The sequence below is a fragment of the Rousettus aegyptiacus genome, unplaced genomic scaffold, assembly GCF_014176215.1.
Source record: "Rousettus aegyptiacus isolate mRouAeg1 unplaced genomic scaffold, mRouAeg1.p scaffold_m13_p_13, whole genome shotgun sequence".
NCBI lineage: Eukaryota > Metazoa > Chordata > Mammalia > Chiroptera > Pteropodidae > Rousettus > Rousettus aegyptiacus.
In genome coordinates this window covers 40,206,077-40,228,478 of record NW_023416288.1, presented here as the reverse complement: position 1 = coordinate 40,228,478, position 22,402 = coordinate 40,206,077, and the positions used below count along the sequence as shown (strand labels likewise).

Here is a 22,402-nt window from a genome sequence, read left to right as displayed (position 1 = left end):
GGCCTGGGCACAGGAACCAGGGAGCCCTGCCTGCTGCAGTCCGAGAGAGCGCTTGGGGGTGCAGGGTCAGCATCTGGAAGGTAGGGGAACTCGAGTCCAGGATGCAGGGCATGCGGCTGGGGCTCGAAAGAGGCAGGTAGCTTCCTTTTTATCCGCCTCGATTTGCTAGCTCTCATTAAAACTAGAAGTAAAACCTGGCGGAAGAAGGAAATTCGAAACGACCCCACTCTGGGGAGGACGGAGCACAGCTGGGCGGGCTCCGGGCCGTCAGGAAGCCGGGGCGCAGGCGCTCCCCGGCCCGGGGCAAAGGCTCCCGAGGTCGGTGGCCCGAGGCGCCTGGTCGCTCCAGCTCCCAGGACTCCGCGTCCCCAACCCGAGAGCGGCGGGCGCTCTCGCTCTCTGTGGCAGGAGAGAGTTTTGTCCCAGCAACGGGAGGGGGGCCGGGAGCCCGACCGGCTTGGTCATAGGTTGGCTCCTCAGGCCGCGTGCGCTCCTGCCGATGCTCTTTGTCTCCCTGTCTCAGGAGGATGTTTCCCACCATCCGGGTGTCGTTTTCGGGCGTGGATCCTGAGGCCAAATACATAGTGCTGATGGACATCGTGCCGGTGGACAACAAGAGATACCGCTACGCCTACCACCGGTCCTCCTGGCTGGTGGCCGGCAAGGCTGACCCGCCGCTGCCTGCCAGGTCTGTGCCTCCAGATTTCTCGCCTGAGCGAAATGCGATTTAACCCTGCTGGCAGAAAGTGTCCTGCCCTGGTTGTCTGAATTGCGAGCAGGTCTGGTTTCCCAAGCCCTGTGCTCTGGGTGGAGATCATTCCAAGCCCAAACACTCCAGGACTAACGATGCGAAACATGAGCTAGTCTCTGAGAAAGGCAGAGTTTGTGCCTTTGATTTTCTTTCCTTATATTTCAAAGTTTTCCTTAAATTTCAGTTGGAATATTCATTAGAAATCTGGACCTGTTTCATATGCCATCCATGGATTCTAGTTGGCTACTTAACAACAGACCGCTTAAACCCACTGATGAAGTGGTTGCCTCAGGATCCTTTTTTAGAAGAATGCATTTTAGCAAAGTGGTTGCTTATAGTAAATATTGTTAACAACGTGGTTATATTTGCACATAATACATATCATTTTGGTAAAATGTGGTTGTTTTTGATTGGTCAAGGGCTCAGAGATTTTTAAATCAGAAAAGCAAAGTCTTTTTCTCTCCTCTGCATAATAACTTCAGTGGGTGAATATAATTCAGCATCAGGTTAATCTTCTTTTACATAAAACATTACTCAATTAATATATATTAGAGATCGTATGTGTTTATTTTTGTGCTGTTCACTGGTAATAATGTTTTTCCAGAGAACCCTGCTTAAAAAATCACATGCAAACCTTTATTTTTGCCGCTTTGCTGAGCTGAGCATGCAGGGGTAGGGGAAGAGCATGTATTTGCTTATGTGAATAGTAATAGCTGAAGTTACAAGACTCTAACTACATATTCTAATACCAAAAAAAAAAAAAGAATTTTTTTTTGTTCTATGACTATCCAAATTTTGTAATTGATCAAAAGTTCATATCACAGTTCATATATATTTATTTACATATACAGATTTAGGAACGTTGAAGTTATGACTGGTTCCTTCTAAGTATCTCTCTGGAGCCTCTGCAAAGGCACAGAATCAACACAGGCAATTTACACACACCATTCAGAGAGAGTCTTTAGGTTATTTAGTAGTCGATCACATTACCAAGCTTCGGTATATTAAAAAATATATTAAAGTCAGGACGAAGAAAAAAAATTTTAATCATTACTTATTTTTTTTAGTTGAGCAAGATTCACCAGTTTACAATAGATATTACAATGAATATAATTAGCGTTCTCTACTATTATTATGAAATAGCCAATTCACATTACTCGTGAGCTTTTAAATGAGAGAGAAGTTTAGCAGATTCCTAACCAGTTTGACAAACTCTTCCCCCCCCCCTCCGTGCGCCCCTTCAAAGTCATTCCTCTAAGAAGTCGATCACTGTCTGAAGGGGTGGGGAACTGGTGCAGGCCAGGCAGACTTTGGGAATATGACATGCCTTGTTTATGTTACTAATCTGTTCTGCTTGGCGAACAGAGCACGTACCAATACACTATCTTAACTGAAGCATGTTTAAGCTATTGCTGGAATTTTAAGTCCCAGGGGCCTTGAGAGAGGAGGGGCTTCCTGTATGCTTTCTCATTCATCCTAGTTCAGCTTATTTATATCGATATTAGATTGAAATGGTTATAGGATAAAAATATTCTATGTAATTTAAGAATAATAATTTATCACTATAAAAAAGAAATGGTTTTATATTTTCTAGCTCCAGAAAGGAAAGGTGAACTCAGTAGGTGATCATTGTTGTACTGATGGTGGAAATGCTTTGTGGTTCTAGTTCTTTGAAGCATCTTATTTCAGACCAAACTTCGTCGGTCAGTTGTTCCTAATAAGGAGAAATAATGCTTCACAATAACAATAGATCATAATAATGGGCAAGACATTATACGTGCTCTAAAATACTGCTATTTTTTTGTGTAGGACAGTCCCTTGAAAGCAACTGATATTTAAGTCAGGTAATCTTTATTAATGTAATTATACGTGGTGAATTGATACTTAAAGAAAGAACATTTCATCAACTTCTAGGGCCTTAAATGTTTTCGATGTGGCGCTGATCAGGGAAACATCTGCATGCCTACAAAGTTAGAGTACTGAGGAGTGATACTTGAAAAATTATTGTAATTGTATCATCAAGGAATAGTTCAATTGAAGAGCGAATTTGAGCACTCCTTAAAAAAAAAAAATCAAACAAACAAACATCTACATCCTTTCCGGTTCTTGCTTGGGTGAAATAAGAATCTCTCGTGCTGTCAGCCTTTTTTATGCGTTTCTGGTAGGCCTCATTTCAGCGTGCGCACCCAATTCTTCTAGTCTTAGTCCTCTGTGTGACAAACCATGGCACAGACTTCTTCTTGGTTACATGACTATTGCAAGGAAAGGTTTTGCGACTTTTTCCCTCGCCTTTGTGCCAACCATAATATTTATATTTAATTATAGTCATAAGGATCCTATACACATTTTAAACATAAATAACCTATTACATGGATAAAGGAATTTGCCTTGTGGAATCGAGGATATTTTCTGCTCCTCTCCTTAGTTCTATGGTTTCCCCTGACGTGAGAAAAGCTCGCATCAAGTAGCTACCAGGGCTGTGATTTATAAAGAATTGTACTTAGTGTTATAGTCACAGGAAGGACAAATAGCCTGCACTTAACTGTGAGTGAGTAAAAGATTGCCTTGCACATAGCAGCTAATCAATAGATACATGTTTGATAAACACATTTTTTTTCCATCAAATTTTTTTTTTTTTTTGGCTTAGGCTCTTTACAAATAAATACATTGAATAATTTGAAGCTTACCCAGCTCTTCTTTAATGAGCACTTAACTAGGAGATGATGAAAGTAATAATGTTTAAGGTACTGGGAAGAGCAACAGACTATCATCCATGGACTATTAAAAGTTCCCCAGGTCACTGTATTAAAATTATTCTGTCTCGCATATATAAAGAACAGACTTTAAACTCAGTCACCTTCAAGTTCAAATGAGTGAATTCTCTAGAATTATTTCCTCTTTTAAATTCTTTCTGTCTTCACTGTTTTTTAGCATTGCTTCTACGAGGAACTCATTATGTAATCAGTATAACCTAGTCTTTCTTTTGAAAATACCTATCACAATAAGATTTTTCTACTTGACAGAAGTAGTCCAGTAGTGTAATTGATAGAAAAAAATCTTTAAAAAATGGCTTGCTCAGCAGATAATAGAAAATTTATTAAGTAGTACCCCTTTTAGATCATTGGTACATGACAAAACGCATTTATGTGGTTTAGTTTAGAGTTATTTTGATATTGCTGTATTATTAAATTTGAGATTTTATGGGGTATATAAAATTCACTATATGAGTTTTTTATGTTCCTTTAGAATTAGAGTATTTTATAGCCCACAGAGAACAGATTTTTAAAAAATGTACTGATAAAATCTCTCATAATTTTCCTAGGCTGTATGTACATCCAGACTCTCCTTTTACTGGCGAGCAGCTACTCAAACAGATGGTGTCTTTTGAAAAGGTGAAACTCACCAACAATGAGCTGGATCAACATGGCCACGTGAGTACAGTACCTTGGACTATGGATTCCCTGGGATGAAATTGAGAAGTCACACAAAACTTCCTCTAAGTCTCTTCCTCCTCTTGCTCTGCCCCTCCTACCCTATGTGCCCGAATCATTCCACAAGAATATTATGTGTTCTTCGGGGAGTCAGGACTGCTCTTGTCCAGAGGCCATTTACAGGGATGCTATGTGCCATTTCTGTGCAAGAGGCCTGGGGGCAGTCATCACCATGGACTTCCTAAGACGTCAGCAACTGCTTTTCTACCTGTACCAACTAAACCAAGGGCATGTGCACTTTGGAGGCTACTACAGCCCATTTTGGGGTTAAACATCTACATTCTGTCACTGGTATACCAGATGACAGAGCATAAGGGAATAGGGCAGAGACCTCCTTCCTACACGTGATTTTCCTAAGTGTCCTCTACAGAAAACATTCACGGGAGATGCAATAACACATGGGGGTTTCATGTCCAGATAAACTTGGGACAGTGCTGTTTACTCATTGTGTATCCCCTGTGTAGAGAGGCTTAGGAATATTAAAGCACAGAGAAGTCTTGCAATTAAAACAAAACAGTGTGATTTTGTGTCCCTAAGGAGTTTATCCAAATGCAGAAAAAAGAGAAACTGAAATTCTGAGCTCTTTTCAATAGTTGATAGAACAAACAGCCACGGCCACAGGCTTTTGCGTGTATGATAACACTGCTTTTCCAGGAACTATTCGTGATGCTATTTTATGCTCTTAAGATTTACAGAAACATTCTGTTTTAGATTTTATACTAAGAACACTTCAGGCAGACTTGCATACTTCTTTTTGATGAGGAGAATACTGTTTCTTCTTCTTCTTCTTTTTTTTTTTTTTGCCAGACAGCACATTAGTATTTTCACAGTGGCTTTCCTCAGCTTAGATATTCTAATATCATTATTCTCTCACTTATACCCCTTTTAAAAGCTCTCATTACTTAAGATTTTAGTTTTTGTGGGATCTATGCACTTTAGGAGGAAGAGTTTCAAAACTTTTTTCAATAAAGATGATTATAAGGAGATAATAAATCAGAGAGTTCTACACGTCGTTTCAAATGGATGGATTGAAACTGAAACCAAATAAATCGCTTCAGGCTCCTGTGTGAAGCTCTCACTTGTTGCTGCCATCCATTGGCCCACGGGAGACCTTGTTTGTCGGGACCAAGTCAAAGTAACCGGGTTAACTCACGACTGTACTGGTGGCTCTGTCAAGATGTTGGAAGTAGATTAACAGGTTTCTGTTATTTTGTGTATTGGGAAAGATAACTGACCTTTATCTTTAAGGATGTTGGCATAATTGCCCTTTTTTTTTTTAAAGATGTTTCTATTGACAACATTTTTTTTTTTTTAGATTAAAATCTATGAAGTATCTGAGAGATGTTTTCTGTAGGCCCATGGTCATTCTAAATGTTATTCACATTGAAATTCCTTGGACTCTAATCACTATGCTGTACAATTGAAACTAATATAGTATCGTGTGCCAACTATAATTGAAAAAAAAATCATTAAATTGTACGATGTAAATATGAGCAACTAATTGTCTATTATGCTTCAGTAAGCTGGGGAAAATAATAAAAAAAAAAGAGAGGAGACAGATCTTGGGTAGACAAAGAACAACGTCGGCTACAATACATACTAAAGTCTTTATTATCTAGAAAATAAACTTTCTTGGGCTCCACTGAAACCTTTGCAGGGAGAAATAAAATTTTTTAATGGTTCTGGGATTTTCCATTTGTGAAGCTTCTAGAAGAACTGGGTCTTTCCAGGAAGACTTGAGAGTTCACGCTGAGATCCGCTGTCTAGAATTCGATGTGTTTTCCTTTTAGCCTCAGCTTCATGGGTGGGAATCGCACCAAACTGCATTTCAGGAGCTCTGGGTTCTAGTTTGATTTTGCCAAGATTAGATTTTGATAAATTGTTTAGTTTTAGATGGTTATTAATATCCATTTTAGCTTTAAATTTTCATTATCTATCTATCTATCTATCTATCTATCTATCTATCTATCTATCAATCATCTACCTGCCTATCTATCCATCCATCCATCCATCCATTTATTTTATGATTACAGCACCTGGTCTTCCTAGGTGGTCTCTCATCCAAGTACTAACCAGGCCCAACCCTGCGTAGCTTCCAAGATCAGACAGGATCGGGCATGTTCAGGGTGGCGTGACCGTAGACTTAAATTTTTATTATTTAATAGGACCCTTTGCCACCAGAAATAGCGTGCTCTGAAAATTACAAGGGAAGATTTTTAGATCCCATGTTGTTTGGCCAAGTCCTTTAAATTAGTCTTGAGGAAGCCTGTCTTACTGATGCATTTTAAGTTTTAAAATGGGAAAAATGATTACTTCCAGGAATTAATTTTGAAGTAAGATGAAGCAGAGTCCATATTTCTGTTGGTGTCCCTGGGGCTATCATAGGGCTTCAGCAGAGAGTCAAGGAGTCCTGGGCTCTGAGACTCAGTCTGGGGTCTGAGTCTGTCTGGCACCCTTTCCCAAAGGAAATTGACCTTGGGGTGGAGAGAGGGGCCTTTTTTCTATCTTCTTAGTAAAACATACAGTGAATGCTCAAGTTTATATATATATATCAGAATTAGGAGGCAAATGTTTGCTTTTGTCTTTTGAGTTTATTCCAGCTTTATGACTAAGCATAGGTATCCTGAACTTATACTCACTACACAAAGAGATGACTTTTTAAAGTTTATTTCAGTTCATTGAAAGCTCTCATTTGTTTCAGTTAATCTCTATTCGGGTTTGGGATCATAAAAAGAATGGCACATACAAAATTCAATACCAGCTAATGCCCTGTATTTTCAAGATGGCTTACATCTCAGCACAGAGAGAGATTGATTCTATATTGATTATCCCACAGTGACTACTGTTTGACTCTGCAAAAGTCAACTATCAGGAACACTCCTCCCCTACACCCATGTTAGTCAAGAAAACAAGGGAACTGTTAGTTGCAATAACGCTGTTTGCAACTGAACCTGGTCTTGCCACAGTATTTATAAAACACCTCCCCCAGGAGCCAGGCTCTCTGCTAGGCCCTTGGGATAAATGCCATATGGAGTGACTCCTGTTATGCCAGAAAAGACAGACCTAATTTTGCAGATTTAGGTAGCTGTCTGGATGGCAGGTGTGGGGAGGATATTTTATATATGAAAGTCAATTTGTTGCTCAGATTTCATAATGGCAAATTATTACATTTAAAAAAAATACATGAAAAATACTGCCTTGTTAACTGGGTTTTGTTTGTCATTATTAGCTATGGAATAGAAGGTGGCCCTCACTTTCATTCATGTTTAGTTTATACTTGGAAGTGAGGAATCAATGAAGCTGTCAGAAAAAAATATAATAATAATAACAATTTTATATTTACTGAGCATGTCCTATTTGCTATGTGATTTACAAGGGTTATATCATCTAATCCTCACCAAAACCCTAGGAGGTTAATACTGCTTTTGCATTTGAGAGAATGCCATTGGGGAGGTGAGATCACGTGCCCCAAGATTAAAGAGCTTGACAGTACCAGATTCATCATTCTAACCAAGGTCGGATGCCACACTTTCTCTCTAAACTGTTTTATTTTCCCCTCCATACATAAAAATCTATCCTCCTAGAATATATAATTTCTTACGTTAGAAAATTTAGACATACATCCTTTGGTCTAACCAAACTAACAGACAAAAAAATAATTCGAAGACTCGATTTAAAAATAAACGTATTCTCCAGGTGACTTTCCCCTCATCGTTTTAGAAAGGATACTTGAAACAGCCAGTGTTATTTGGAGTTGTGGTAAAGCGTGATTCACGAGGATGACTCTGCAGTATCTTGTGAAAGTGACTTGCTTTGAGAATGGGCAGGGTAGGTCCTGATCTTGAAACTCGATTTGAAACTGTAGATTTTATGGTTCTCTCATTGTAATTTGGCCTGTTTAGTCATATAAATACTTAAAATTCAGTACTCCCCATCTCCTCGTTGTAGATAATTTTGAACTCAATGCATAAGTACCAGCCACGGGTGCACATCATTAAGAAGAAAGACCACACGGCCTCGTTGCTTAATCTGAAGTCTGAAGAATTCAGAACGTTCATCTTCCCAGAGACAGTTTTTACGGCCGTCACCGCCTATCAGAATCAACTGGTAAGTGCACTGCTCACAATTTTTTTCCTAAATAAGATAAGGATTTAGGAGGGTCTTTCATTTTCTTGGCGAGAAGCGCTACCCAAGTACTCAAAATCGAAGTTTCCTTTGGAAACAGCAGTCAAATATCAACCTGGGACCTCTGCGTGCTGAGTTAGGAAGGTTGTGAAGGTCTGTTATTACGTCGTCTTTTCTAGACTCTGTTCTCTGGTCAGGCTGTTCACTGCTTTCTCTCCCACTCAAACCTGCCCCTCTCTGGCTTCTCAAATGTTCTTCTCGAGAAAATTACCCGTTTTCTTTCCTCCCCCTGTTCGAGCCTGACAGTGTGCATAACCAGTGTGCATACTCTCACTGCTCCATAAAATTTGGAAGTTCAGTTTTTTTGCTAAATTAGCACACATATGCTAGCCAACTTCCCCGACAACTGATACTGTAGATATTTTGTGAGGTGTATTCAGGTGTAATTTAGGGTCCGATAATTGCAGTAGAATTACTTTTAATGTCTAGTATGTAAGCAGTGTGTATTTAATTAACATCAAGGTATCTAATTTATAACACTGAGTTATTCGTTTCTATTCCACATCACATTTTTGATTTATGCATTTGTTCATAAGATTTAGTTCAGTTCGACAAACATCTGTCTAAGTCTTCCTAAGGACTAGATGCTGTTAGGTCCTTCCCCCAGTTTTTTTTGTTTGTTTGTTTGTTTTTGTTGTTTTGTTTTGTTTTGTTTTTCCCATGGCCAGCCCAGCCTTGGACCCTGGGGGTGACAGTAGCGTTCCACAGGGGCTAAGTCACTCTTCCACAGTCAGGAAAGACCAGAAGTAGAATTCCTTCTGCTTCAGTAAAAGGAACGCACATGGTCAGTTTCCCTGGCGAATTCAGTTGTTTGCACCCTCCCTAGATCTTTGCATCTTGCTTTTATCTGGTCAGTGCTGGGCACCCCGGAGTCCCGCTCTCCTCTTGCGTTGCTTCATATTTTGGGTTCTGAGTGAATAATTGTGAGGAGCTCCCTGTTCCAGGGCAGCGTGGTCAACCTGAGCAGACAGGGCGTTGAGTCGCTCAGGAAAAGCCAGAAGAGGAAGCCGAAAGCCCAGGTAGCCCCACACTAATAAGGCAGCGGGAGCCCAGAGAAGGGATGTGGGCAAAAGGCCGGGGTGGATGTGTGTCTGCAAGGTGTCAACACCTGTCATTTCTGTGCGACTGGAGTAGATTTCACTCCACCACTGGGGCTGCCATTTTCCGTACCCGTAGATGGGGGCTCAGGATCGCCCAGGCCATGTCAGGGAATTTCTGGGTGGATCAATGAGATACTGAGAGTAAATGTGACTTTAGAAAACATAGGCGCTATCAAAACGGCCCGTGGTTATGATTGGAGAGTCTCTCGATTGTCCAGAGAGGATCTGTCGCCATTTGGATTGTAAAATGTTAGGGAGATGTTTTTAATGAGATAAATAAATGCAAAAATGCTATTATAATTATCATCTGAAAGTAGAAATTCAAAGTATCATACATTTTGAATTATCTTAAGATTAACACTAGAGTGGAAATGTCCAGAGAATGCCCAAAATTTGGGTACAGATTGAAGCCAACAAAGGCCTAAAACACTAATGCTATTTCTCTGAGTATCTGGAACACTGACACGGACAATCCCATTTCTAATTTATTTGAAGAAACATGTAATTCAGATATGGATTCAGAAAAGATTTTGAAACGTTCAATTCATTTTACATGAATTGAATTTATAACATTTACATCGTAAAACATTAATTTATACTATAATTACTATATTTTTATAAGACATAAATATATAGTATGTATTTATACTATAATATATTAATATAAGAAACTCTGTTGATGTTTGAGAATGAAATAAAAACTTGTCATGTGAGGAAACATCATTGCTTTTATCAGAATTCTCTGTAAAGAGATCCAAAGCAGGAATAGGTAAATTGATTTTTTTTTTTTTTTTGGTGAAAATTACAGACAGAACAAAATTAAAGGAAGTTTCTAAGTATAACACCTTCAATTTGGTTTAATAGGTGAAGGAGCAATCCTGAAAAAATGGGGGCAGGGCCTTGGAATAGGAGACGATTATCTACATAATTATAATAACAGCTAATATTTTGGGTACTTCTGATATGCAAGGCACCACTTAAAGTACATTGTCTTATTTAATCTTCACATGATATGTGATAGGAACAATGGTATTTCTATGTCACATTTTACAGCTGGGAAAATGGAGGCACAGAGTTAAATAGCTCATCCGAGATGGCCTTGGCTCTCCCGTCACAGATCTGAATCCAGGTGGTTAGGTTCAAAAGTCGGCATCCTTAACTCCTAAGCTTTCGGTACGTGGTGTCCTCTCAGCTCGTGACCCCGATGGACTCTGAGGCATCCTTTTTAGAGGATTTCAACTCTTCCTGTTCATCTTTTTTTTCTTTTCAACAAGTGCTCGCTGCTTACCTGCTGCGGGCTCAACAGCCAGCGTCACGAGACAGCAGTCCTAACCCAGAGGTGGGAATGTCGGCTAGCAGCAGCTGCGTCGATAGGCGCCATCTGTTTTAATGGCATTATCTCATTTAATTCTTTTTTTCTTTCTTGATATTTTATTTAGGAAAAAAATCTAGATATCTAAAAGTTAAACAAATGGTAAAATGAACCCCGCGTACTCTCCACCCAGATTCAAAAATTAATATTTTGACATATTTTTACCTCCCCCGCCCCATTTCTCTCTCTCTTCATGTATCCATACTTTCCCCCTTCCCGTAATCATCTGAAACTAAGTTGCATGCCTGTAAATACTTCTACAAATATTTACTGACAATAAGAATATTATTTGTGTAACTATAGTATCTTTATTGAAGCTAAGAAAATTAATAAGAATTATTTATTAATATCGCCTAACATTCAGTTCATATTAAAAATTTCAGGATAGACCAAGAAATGTCTTTTACAACCATTTTCTCTCCTCTGAACTAAGATCCAGCTGAAGTTCATGGTTTGGATTTATGACTTTTAATTTAGAAAAATCTCTCCATATTTTTTCTCAATATCTCCCTTAATTCCGATGCTAACATTCTGCAGAAGGCCCCATGAGCCCCATTTCATAGATGAAGAAACTGAGGTTCGGAGTAGTTAATACACTTGTCTGACAACACAAACCTGCTAAGCGACAGAACCATCTCCTGGGTCTTAATCCCTCCTTTTTGGGGGCGTCATGCTAGATTTCAGTGTCAAGTTTTGGAAACGAAAGTTTAAAATGTTGCCCAATTAAAATAGCTTATTTCTATAGAGCCATCTTTCACACCAGATTCCCTAACACAATGCCATATATATTCTAAATTCAAGTAATAGTCAAAGATTTGATTTGTTATACTAATACACCACATTTGAAATAGTTTATAAACCTTACATGACTAATTAAAATTCATGTTCAGTAACATATATGGAGTGAATAAATCAATATGGGGCTTAGTATTTTCATTAGTCGTTACACAGTTTTTGAAAGTTATCTTTGATTTTTTCTAGGTCTCTCCACAATCCACTTTTTCATTATTATATCAAGTTTGTGTACTGACTTTCCTATAGCAAACACGTAATAAAATATATAGGAAATAAATATGTACCAAGTATAATATAATACTAGAACTTTTCTATGTACAAAGAAGAGAAGAGAGAGGAGGAGAATTACAAGTTCGTATCCAGGATTACCTTCATCTCTCTTAAGCTTTAGATAGAACTGTTATTTTTATATCTAGTAAAAGTCAAATCAAAGTTTCCAATAGAATTTGTGAAAAAGCTTCTCATTAATTGTGGCTGGTAGTTAAATTTATAAGTAATGGAAATGGAGCTTTTTTACTGTTTTTTTCTCTGGTTTTGGCGAGGAAATGATTGCATTTGTCTACATTATTAGATAAAAGCTAAATACATTACACTTTCAACAAACTGTTTTATAATTTAAGATTTAAAGGTCATACGTTGTTTTTGAGCAGGCAGACCACTGCTGTAGAGTTGAAGTGTAGGTCAGGTTTCATTTTCAAATGCCTTCGGACAGATCTTTTCCTGATAATTGGAGAAATGGTCTCTGAGGGCCAATTTCACCTTGTGGCTGGGAACTCCCGCTATATTTAGAGTCCCGTGATGTTACATGGAATGATAACCACTGGAAAGGTCCCCTTCTCTTTGTTGTGACTGGCAGTGTTAGGACATGCATTTTGTTCTATGTTATTAAGATAACATCTGAAAAAATGAGTATCTCTAGATCTGAATTAGTCTGTAGTTTACATATACATAGATGCACACTAAAGGATTTCTTAAGCACATACTGCTGTCCTTACTTAATGCTTTTTCCTCACAAAACGGAAAACATTGCTGCTTTTAAAATTTGTTTTTGAATCATGAGCCATACTTGCGGTTTGACTTGTACAACATTCTCTACCTGTTATGTTTGGCGAATAGCCGTTTTTGGATTCTTCTTTTAGTATCACCTTTGACACTGTCCAGCAGTGTTCCGAGCTGCAGGAGTTTTGTATGGGGGAACAGGTGAAATGGTGTCCAGCCGAAATCACTGTCCGGAGCTCGGGTCCCTTCTCTCATCCGTTCTCGGATGCGTGATTTCCTCAGCTGTCCCAAAGTTCCTGAAGAAATGCGACACTACATCTTCGGAAATGAATGTCTTTCTTTATGACTCCTGGTTTTTGTTTAAATATCCATGGAAGAAAATCTATGCCTACCTTTGAAAATGCGTGATTACCAAGAATGTTAATATGTTTCTATTTAAAAATTATTTTATCTTAAGATAGAAAACAAAATAAAGTGCTTTTGATGTATACTCAAGAAGAGGTTCACCTCGTCTGTAACTGGTAAGAAGGTGAAACCAAACAAGCGACTGTTTGCTCTTGAAACGAAGCTCGGCCAGCGTTTCTGGGTGTTAACTGTTGACACTTCAGTGGACTCAGAGTCTGGTAGGATCACAAAGAGCGCACAGTAGGCTCATTCGGAAGTCTGAGCTGAGGTCCCTGGGCTGTTACTCAGCACTCCGTAGAGCCGACTCAGACTGTGGTGTTAATCCAGGGCCCCCACACGATTTTAGTAGTAGGAGAGGCAGTTGGCTTTTCCCCTCTAACTTCCAAAAGCAGTTATTTTCCCTGGAATTAGATAAAATAATCCACAGAGAGAGTAAATACCTCAGTATTGTCTTGAGCGCCTTTTCTAATTGGTGCTATTAGTGAGAACACCTTGTACTATTCTCTAAACTTTCCTGTAGTTTGAAATGATGTATCAAAAATGTGAAGAAAAGAAAGTTAGCATCGACAGCCCTGGGGGCTTATGAAAGAGAGACTTAAAAGATATTGGAAGCGGAAAATTCTAATAATGAAAGAAAATTCCCAAGAAATCTGAAAGGTACCTGGGGTTCTCTTGCAGATGCTTCCCAACCATGTCTTCATCTCCCTAGGATCCTTTCAGCTCTGCCACTGAGGAATTTAACAAGTCGAGTATCTTCCAATCAGCGTTTTCTTTCTTTCTTTTTTTCTTTGCTTACTTTTGTTTCGTAACCTAATGCATTTTTTTCTTGGAGGCGCAGCGCGTATGAATTAATGGTTCTTTCTACATTGATAGTAATACCGTGGGACTATGGCTAGCACAGCATAGACTCTTAATACTTCAAACCACGATTCTTATTAGGAACATTTTTTTTTTTCCGTGTAAGTCTATAAATAACATTGTATGAGAGGATAGTAAAAGATTTGATTCTGTTTAGATGGAAGATGGAGCAGATGGAAGGGGAACGTGACATACACACACGTGTCTCAACCGCATGTCGAACATGAAGCTATTATTAGCCATTCTCTCCTCTCCCTCTCTGTATCTACATATGCACATGCCCATGGTATGAACAAATGATGTTGCCAAGTCAGCGTCAGGCAGCGTTCTTCTGTGTATTCCCCGTTACCCACCAATGCTGGCCTTTTTGACAGCCCCCCCCAACCCCCGACTCCCCAGTGGAGCCCTGGCCTTTCACTACTCTCTTGAGCACTTCACACAGCAGCCACACTGCTCAGGAAAGGCCCCCATCACTAACTGCCTCTGCTCATTGACCCCCGGCCTGTTCTCTAGGTCCTCAAACGCCTCCTCTCTGAGGCCTTTCCTGACCATCCCACCAAATCCATCCCTTCTGTGGACTTCTCCAGCAATTTCCGCCTTTCTCGCGATACTGGGAGACTAGATATTCTCAGGAGATGCCCTGACGGGAAAATGAACAAACTCTCTCTTTCTGATTTTATTTCCTTGAGCTCGGAAATGATATTGTTTCCTCACCCATTCTTCCCTTTCCAGATAACCAAGCTGAAAATAGATAGCAACCCTTTTGCCAAAGGATTTCGGGATTCCTCCAGGCTCACTGACATCGAGAGGTAATGAGAATTTTCTGTTTACTTTTTTTGTCCAGATAAGATAAAGAGAAGAGCGAGTTTGTAAGAACACACTCCTTTCAACACCAGAGAACCATAACCTTGCTGTCCATAGTCTCCAATTCTCTCGACTCCCCTTCCCTTCCGGTTACAAACCCTGTAGATATGTAAGTGCTTAAGTTTTGGCAGCTGCTGCAGCTGGATCTAGTCTATGCTCTGAGTGAAGTGGTTTCTTTGGTCAGGACTTGTATTCAACTGTAAAAAATAGGTTTTCTTTGTTATCAAAGACTCAGTCCTTTTGGCGACGTTAGGCTCCAGATCTTGAGCGGCCAGAGAAGTGGAATCTGGATGGCCTTTCCTTACAAAGTGGACGCATCTGCTAACACAAGGAATGTAATGGTAGCTGGGAATTTTGAAACAGGGAGATGTAATTTAATTCAAGGTACATAATTTACTTATAGTTTAGACTGCTTGTATTTCGTGGGAGAGGTATCAGATCTCAGGCCCTTTGGGAAGACAAATGACAATCATGTGCCTGCAACTTGCCCCACTGTTAACTGAAAATGGTTCACACAGTGTGAGACCGCATGTGTGATAAGTAAAGACTATATTGAGATTCACGGTATACCTGGTGAGAAAGTAAAGACAAAAAAAATGTGTTTTCAAAGGAGATTTTTCGACCGGATCATTTGTATCTCTTACACATACTATGTAACTTTCCGTCCTTATTATTTTTTTTTTTTTGAGTAAGAACAGTTAAGTTGTACTCTCTTAGCACATTTCCATTACACACTTCAGTGTTATCATTTTATTAGACATTAGATGCTCAGACCCTTTTCATCTTTGGTGCTTATTCTTTTGTGCGGCCTGAAGTCTTTATGACAGGTGGGTACCCTAGCATCAGCCCTCCGGCTTATCTCCAGATCTCCGCGTGATGTCCTCGTCAGCTGCTACAGTTTGCCACACTCTTTGTTACTTACCACGTGGGGCACGTCTTCTGAGAAAGGCGCTTCTCCCCAACCTGTCCTGGCAACTCAGATTAGGGGACAATTACATGCGTTATCGATGTCTGTCTGATCCTTTCCTAAGCCTTTCCAAATGGCAGAGCATATAAGGTGGTTTCAGTTTGGGGGAGCAGATATGGAGGCTTGGTGGGGAGACTGAGAAGCCAGCAGGAGAGGCTGGAAGTTGGGCAGAAACTGTGGGACCTGAGTAGAGAAGAAAGACTAATTAGTTGGGGAGCTGCACAAGTATTGAGATCAAGGAAAGGAGCTTGAGCTTGAGATTGAAGATCCATTGTAAAATCAGAAAAGGCTAAGAAACGGGCCAATGGGTCATAGCCTTGAGACCCGAGTCAGTGAGAACGTGGTATCGGCCGTGTGGGTAGCGAATGAGTCCATTCACAAAGGCTACTTTTATTTAGACATGACCCTTTTCATCTATTCTAGAGAGCCAGAGGCACTGACTCAGACCGGGATGACGCAGGTGGGATTAAAATCAGGGAACTTTTTTCCGTTTTAGTCCGGCGTCAAGCAGGAATGGAGACGTTGGCTCAGAGGGGCTGCAGCGACGTGCTTTTCCAGTGTACCCCATTCCTTCTGTCTCAGATAGAGGGTGAACATGTTTAATTCAGAGACGAAGACATGGGTCAGAGTCCCAGCTCTGCCTTTCACTGGCCGAGGGATCCTGGAGGAGTCCCCTACCCTCTGAATCTGTTTCCTCATCTAGAAAATGAAGACAGTAACCTTCCTCGCTTCAGAGGTTTGTTAGGAGAACCGAGGAAGATGGCATTTATGAAAGCGGTTTATTAATCTGAAATAGTTGTCAGTTCCCCATCTTATTAGAGGAGCATCTTTTTTTTGTCTTCTCCTAAGAGTCTTACTAAACTACTCCTAAAGTAAAAACAGCCCTTCAGTTGCAAGTGCGCTCATGAGACACAAGGACCCAGACCAACTGCCCTTTAGCATGACAGATTTGATAATGCACATGGCACATTTTCTTTCCACTTATTGAATAAGCATCCTGATGGGAGGAAGGCACTCACGTGTTCACAGAGCTAAGGCGCTTTCATGGTCTGAGGGCCAAGAGAGCATCTTATGTGACTAGCTGAAAGTTTGCAGGATGACCTAAGTAGTGTGAAATTGGCCAAGGTTTTGGATTTCATTTCCAGGTATTTAAGTCTGAATTTTTCCTAAACAGCCTTTGGGGATGGGACAAATCAGATCAATTGATCTTTAGAGACCTACGGAAATTAAATTAGTCTGGAGTCAGTTACTGCACTAAACCATCTAGTAATTGAATTGCTCCTTGTAACTGATTGAAAACAGCCCTATCTGTAATAATATAGGGGACTTTTCTTTATAAGGGATCTGAGAGAAAAACACATCTTTTTATGACATGATGACAGAAATTGTACTTTTCTAACTTGATTGAATTTGATGTTATAAATATGTGACCTCAATGATTTCAAGTTTCCTGTTCCAGGTTTACAACTACTGTGTGGGACACCCCAACAAAAATGGCTTCAGGATTGGGGTCTGTTTGCCTTACACCTCCAAACTCACAGTATTAACTCAGTAGAAGTACACTCGCACAAGCTTTTGGGATACTCCAAAGGGCATTATGGTTTTCTCGCTCTGGTTTCACTAGGCTCTGATCGCATATTTGAATGTCTCGCATACTTCGTGTGTCGCCTTGGACAGCATCTCCCTTGTTTGTAAAAGGAAATCCATCTCATTAGCCAAAATAGGAAGCATTTGCATTAGACGTTTTGCACACACACCTATAATAGATAGCTAAGAAGCAAACCAAAAGCCCGAAGGGATTTCTTAATATAATCTAATTTATAGTTCTTTAGTTCAAGGAAAGAATTATCTGCTGGTCCCATATAATAAATAACCTACAGTCTTGTCAGTTGGCCTTTTCTGTTTTTTTTTGTTGTTGTTGTTGGAGGGAGAAAGGAGGGGCACTTTGTATAGCAAGAGAAGGCACTGAGAAAGGAAACACAACAAGGAGGGTTTTTAATGTTGTTTTCAAAATTGTTTCTTTTGTCAGTTTTCTTTTTTTATTTTTAACAAATAGACTTTCACGCTCATTGCAGAAAAAATACTGACAATAATAAAAAGAGTAGAAAAAAGTAACAAAGTCCCATTCGCTCAGAGAAAACCACTGGCAAGAACTTACATATTCTCCCAGGTTCATTTTATGCATGTGCAAACATTTACTTCCTTTAAAGTTTATCACACATACTATTTTAAATCATCAGTATAGACATGTCACTGTGTATTTTTATAAGTGACCCCAATACCGTGTATTTATTAACATATTCCTCTTCTACGTGCTTATAATACCCAATTATCACGTGCTAAATTATTGCCTATAGTAATTTTTTCATTCTCTTTATTGATCTGCCAGTATGGTACTATTGTACTTTTTGTAAATGGATAAAACATATGAATATTTGATGATACTTAAAGATCTGATATACCAAACTCCAAACCTTTTTACTTGTCATTTTCAAAATCTTTGACATATACGCTTCCAGTCTTTGAAATCATTTTGTCAAGTCTTTCCAAAAAAATGTCATTGGAATTTTGATTGGTCTCGTATTGAATGAAAATAATTTGGGGTAGAAAATTGGTACCTTTACAGTAGTGAGATTTCCTTCTAGATATATGTCATATATCTGTCCTTTTACTGAAATCTCTTCTTATGTTTTCTGGAAGTTTTGGTATTTTCAAGTTTGTAAGTTCTGTACATATTTTCTTAGGCACGTAGCATGAGCTGTGGGGTCACTTATAAAAATATACAGTGGCATGTCTATACTAGAGCTACACTGTCCAAATTAATAGCCACTGGCTGTAAATGGCTAGTGAGGATGTGAAATGTGGCTATTCCATATTGAGATGCATTATAAGTACACACACACACACACACACACACACACACACTGATTTTGAAGGCTTAGTACAAAAAGGAATGAAAATGAATGAAAATATCTCAATAATAGTTTTAAAATATTGATTAGATGTTGAAATAATATTTTGGACATACGCTAGGTTAAATAAAATATGTTAAAATTAATTTCACCTTTTTAAAAAAAATGTGGCAACTAGACTAAGATTATTTGTGGTTCACACGATCCTTTCTATTGGAGGGTTTTGTTGGGGAGAGAGGACCTGCTTTTGAAAATAGAATTTTAAATTAGAACTCTGCCTAGTTTAGTCTGTAAAAAGCTATTGATTCCTATACGTCTGGCATCCTGCCGTTTTACTGAACTTAAAACATTACTTTTGATATTTTTTCCTCTTAGTCTCTTGAGTTTTCCAGTTATATTGCTATATCATTTGCAAAAATGATAATTTTATCTTTTTCTTTCTAATAGTTATGCTTTTAAAAATGTCTTTTTCTTGTTTTATTACACTGACTAAAATTTCCAGGACGCTATTGAAAAGTAATGATGATAGCGTTTTCTCTTGTTCTTGACTTAGTCATGCTTCTATATTTTATCATAATATTTGGTTTTCATTGGCTGTTGGTTTCAGATGGATATGCTTTATAATTTGAGGTAATACCCTTCTATGCCTAAACGAATAATTTTTTGTTACCTGAACGCTACTTGAGTTTATTATATTAAGTGGTCTTTTAATATCTGATGAGACAATTTTAATTACTTTTCTATTTTTAAATAACAGTATGATTAGTTAGTCACATTGTCTATGTTGAGCCATCCTTGTATTTCTGGAATAAATCCTGTCTGGATTGTATCTATTTTTCTTGTAATATAGTGCTAGATTTAATTTACTCATTTTACTTAAGACTTTCTGTATCAATCTTCATAATAAAGATTTGATATTGCTTCTTTTTTCCTTTGTCAGTTTTTGGCATCAGGTTTCTGCTAGCTTGTTCAGATGAAATGAAACATTTTCCTTGTTTTTATTGTCGGGGTCAGTTTAAATAGTAAAAAAGCCGTTCTTTATCTCAAGATTTTACAGTCTTGCCCATAAATTCATTTGGCTGCTGGATTCTTTTGGGGGAATACTTCTTTAACTACTTTTTAAAGTTTGTTCCAGAGTTTATTAAATATATATTAACTTCTATGCCACCAAATACTCTTCGTCTTGATTCTAATTTGTCCAGTTTTGTACTGCTATACTTTTTAGTTTTTTGCTTTCTTTTATTTGTCTTTCGATTTTTAAAAATCTTTGTCACTACAGCAATATATGCCCTTCTCTCTTGCATCATCAAATATCCTGATATTTCTTCCATTAAGGAAAAAGACAATCCTCCCTTGATCTCATTTGTCTCTTGAGTTACCATCTCTCCCAGCTTTTGCTCCTTTATATAGTAAAGCTCCTTAAAAAGTGTGAGCGTTCTCTTTATTTCTTCAACTGTGCCTTTTAAACTTTCACCCCCAGGACTCCACTAGTCCACCCTTGTCCAGGTCACCAGTGGCCATCCATTGCTAAATCCAGTGGCCAATTCTTAGTCCTCATTTTACTTGACCTATCCATTGAGTTCGACACGGTTTTTCATTTCCTCCCTTTTCCTCTTGGCTTCCAAGACCCCTCACTGTTCTGGTTTTCATTCTATTTCATTGGCCATTCTTTCTCCATCCTCCTGGTTCGTTCTTCCTCTTGTCCTCCGTCTGTAAACAGTGATGTGTTCCAGGCCTTGGTCTTTAGACTACTTCTCAGCCTGCCGCTCCTCCCTGGGTGATCTGACATCCAGTTTCATGCCTTTAAATACCGTTATATACTGACTGCTATCAAGTTTGCATCTCTGTTTCTGGCCTTTCTAGAGTCAAAGTTCTGACCGGCTGTTTCTTCTACTTCTCCCCTAAGGGCACTGCACATGGCACACATGGAAAACCCAGTGACGTTCTTCCACGCCTCTCCCCTTAACGTTCCCATCTCAGCTGCTGGCCGCTGCGTCCTTCCCATCGCTTTGGCCAACAGACTCGAGGCAGCCTTGGCTCCCCTTTTCCTCCTGCTGCCCACACCCGAACAGGCAGCTAGTCCTTCCAACTATGTCCTCTTTCACTTTTTACTGATATAGGGAGAATTTCTAATATGTCTTCTAATTTTTTATTTTGTTTTCTGAAGCATCCGGGACTCTGTTTACTGCCTCTCCTGAGTTCTTTCAAAATGTGGTAATTATTATTTTGTCGTCTCCAGCTACACACGTTCGCATTTCTAGGTCGTTTCCGTTTCATGCTTCCTGGTCCCTGTGTCGACAACACAGGGTCTTCTTAAGTCTCACTGAAAAAATTGAAGGCGAAACTGAAAATTAGAGGCTTAAAATATTTCTTCCGGTTTCTTGGAATAATTCCGTTTCAAAAGAGACCATTTGTTCAGCGTTTTAAAATGTGTTTTCTTCTTGTGAATTGCTGAATGTTTGATAATGTCCCATTATTTTTTCCTAGCTCACCTATGGAATAGGATGTCTGTTTATATAATGTCAGGAGCTGAGGTCGATTTTTAGTAAAAGGGAGAGGATTTTTATTAAATCTCTCAGGTGCACACCAAAGATGGGTAATCATTTAAATTTATTGTGATTTTGCCAATGTGGAAGTATCGTTATTCTGTTTGGGTTAGGGACTTGTCACAGCTGGGTGGAGATGGCCTGGAGAAGGGAGTTTTTAACTTTGCAGGAAGCTACCTTCTCCAACTGCTCAGACGCTGGAAATGAGTTGCTTCCTCCCCACACCCAGCAAAACAGCTTCACGGCCTCCCCCCAGAGCCAGTCATGGTCATGGCCTCACACCCGCCAGTGTACCAGAAACGTCATGTGCTAGCGGAGGGCGTACTCATCTGCTGCCTGTCACCTGCTCCAAGATCCGCCTTTGTCATTGACCTCTGTGGCTTCTAGGTGGGTTGAGGCGAAGCTCTGACAGAGGCCTTTTTATCTATTCTCTCGCCTGGTAGCTTTTACTTATTTATTTACTTAGTACACCTGCAGCACCTGGTCTTCCTAGGTGGTCTCCCATCCAAGTACTAATCAGGCCGGACCCTGCTTAGCTTCAAGATCAGACAGGATCCAGCTCGTTCAGGGTGGTATGGCCGTAGCCCAGGTAGCTTTCCTCTTTGTACACGGATGAGTGGCATGCTGGCTGATGCTTCCTTCACTCTGTTCCTATTTGTGGCTAAAATCTCCCAATAAGTCGTTGGCAGACTCCGGAATTTCTTGAGTTCCCCTTGTTTTCTCAGGCATATCAGTGAGGCAGAGAATTAAATACACAGGCTTATCTCGCCTTATTGGTTCAGGATTCATACTGAGAGTCTCTATAAAATATGTTTAAAACGCCTGGCATCGAATAAAACTTTCAAACAAATGAAGTTTGGATACACGCCCAGGGCGAATCAGGCCTATTTTGTTCAGAGCTCAAAAATACTCTATTAGTTTACACAAGGAAGGAAACTTTAGGAAAGAAAGTTGCAAATCTAATATTCTGGGAATTTATAGAAGTTTTATGTACATCAAGCTGCAGAGAAGCAAGCGTTCTGGCAGATTTTCTAAAGAGGTTCACAGTTTATGGATAATTTCTAGGTCTTTCGTAATGATTATATTGGTAAGAAAAAAGTAGTGTTTGATTCTGACACAGCCCTAAGCCGGCTTGTCAGGTTTCTGAGGCGGTGAGG

General features: G+C 39.4%; 1 protein-coding gene and 2 pseudogenes across 1 annotated transcript in view; 1 reads left to right on the top strand and 2 right to left on the bottom strand.

Annotated features, from left to right (window-relative positions):
• Positions 1 to 22,402, top strand: part of TBX20 (T-box transcription factor 20) — a 41,381-nt gene that overhangs the window by 4,267 nt on the left and 14,712 nt on the right. The window contains exons 3-6 of the mRNA XM_016159983.2: positions 524 to 688; positions 4,074 to 4,182; positions 8,191 to 8,349; positions 14,689 to 14,765. Coding sequence (XP_016015469.1) covers positions 524 to 688; positions 4,074 to 4,182; positions 8,191 to 8,349; positions 14,689 to 14,765 — 510 coding nt within the window. The remainder of the gene's footprint in view (positions 1 to 523; positions 689 to 4,073; positions 4,183 to 8,190; positions 8,350 to 14,688; positions 14,766 to 22,402) is intronic.
• On the bottom strand, positions 6,267 to 6,385 carry LOC118610990 (annotated as a pseudogene).
• LOC118611243 lies at positions 21,714 to 21,831 on the bottom strand (annotated as a pseudogene).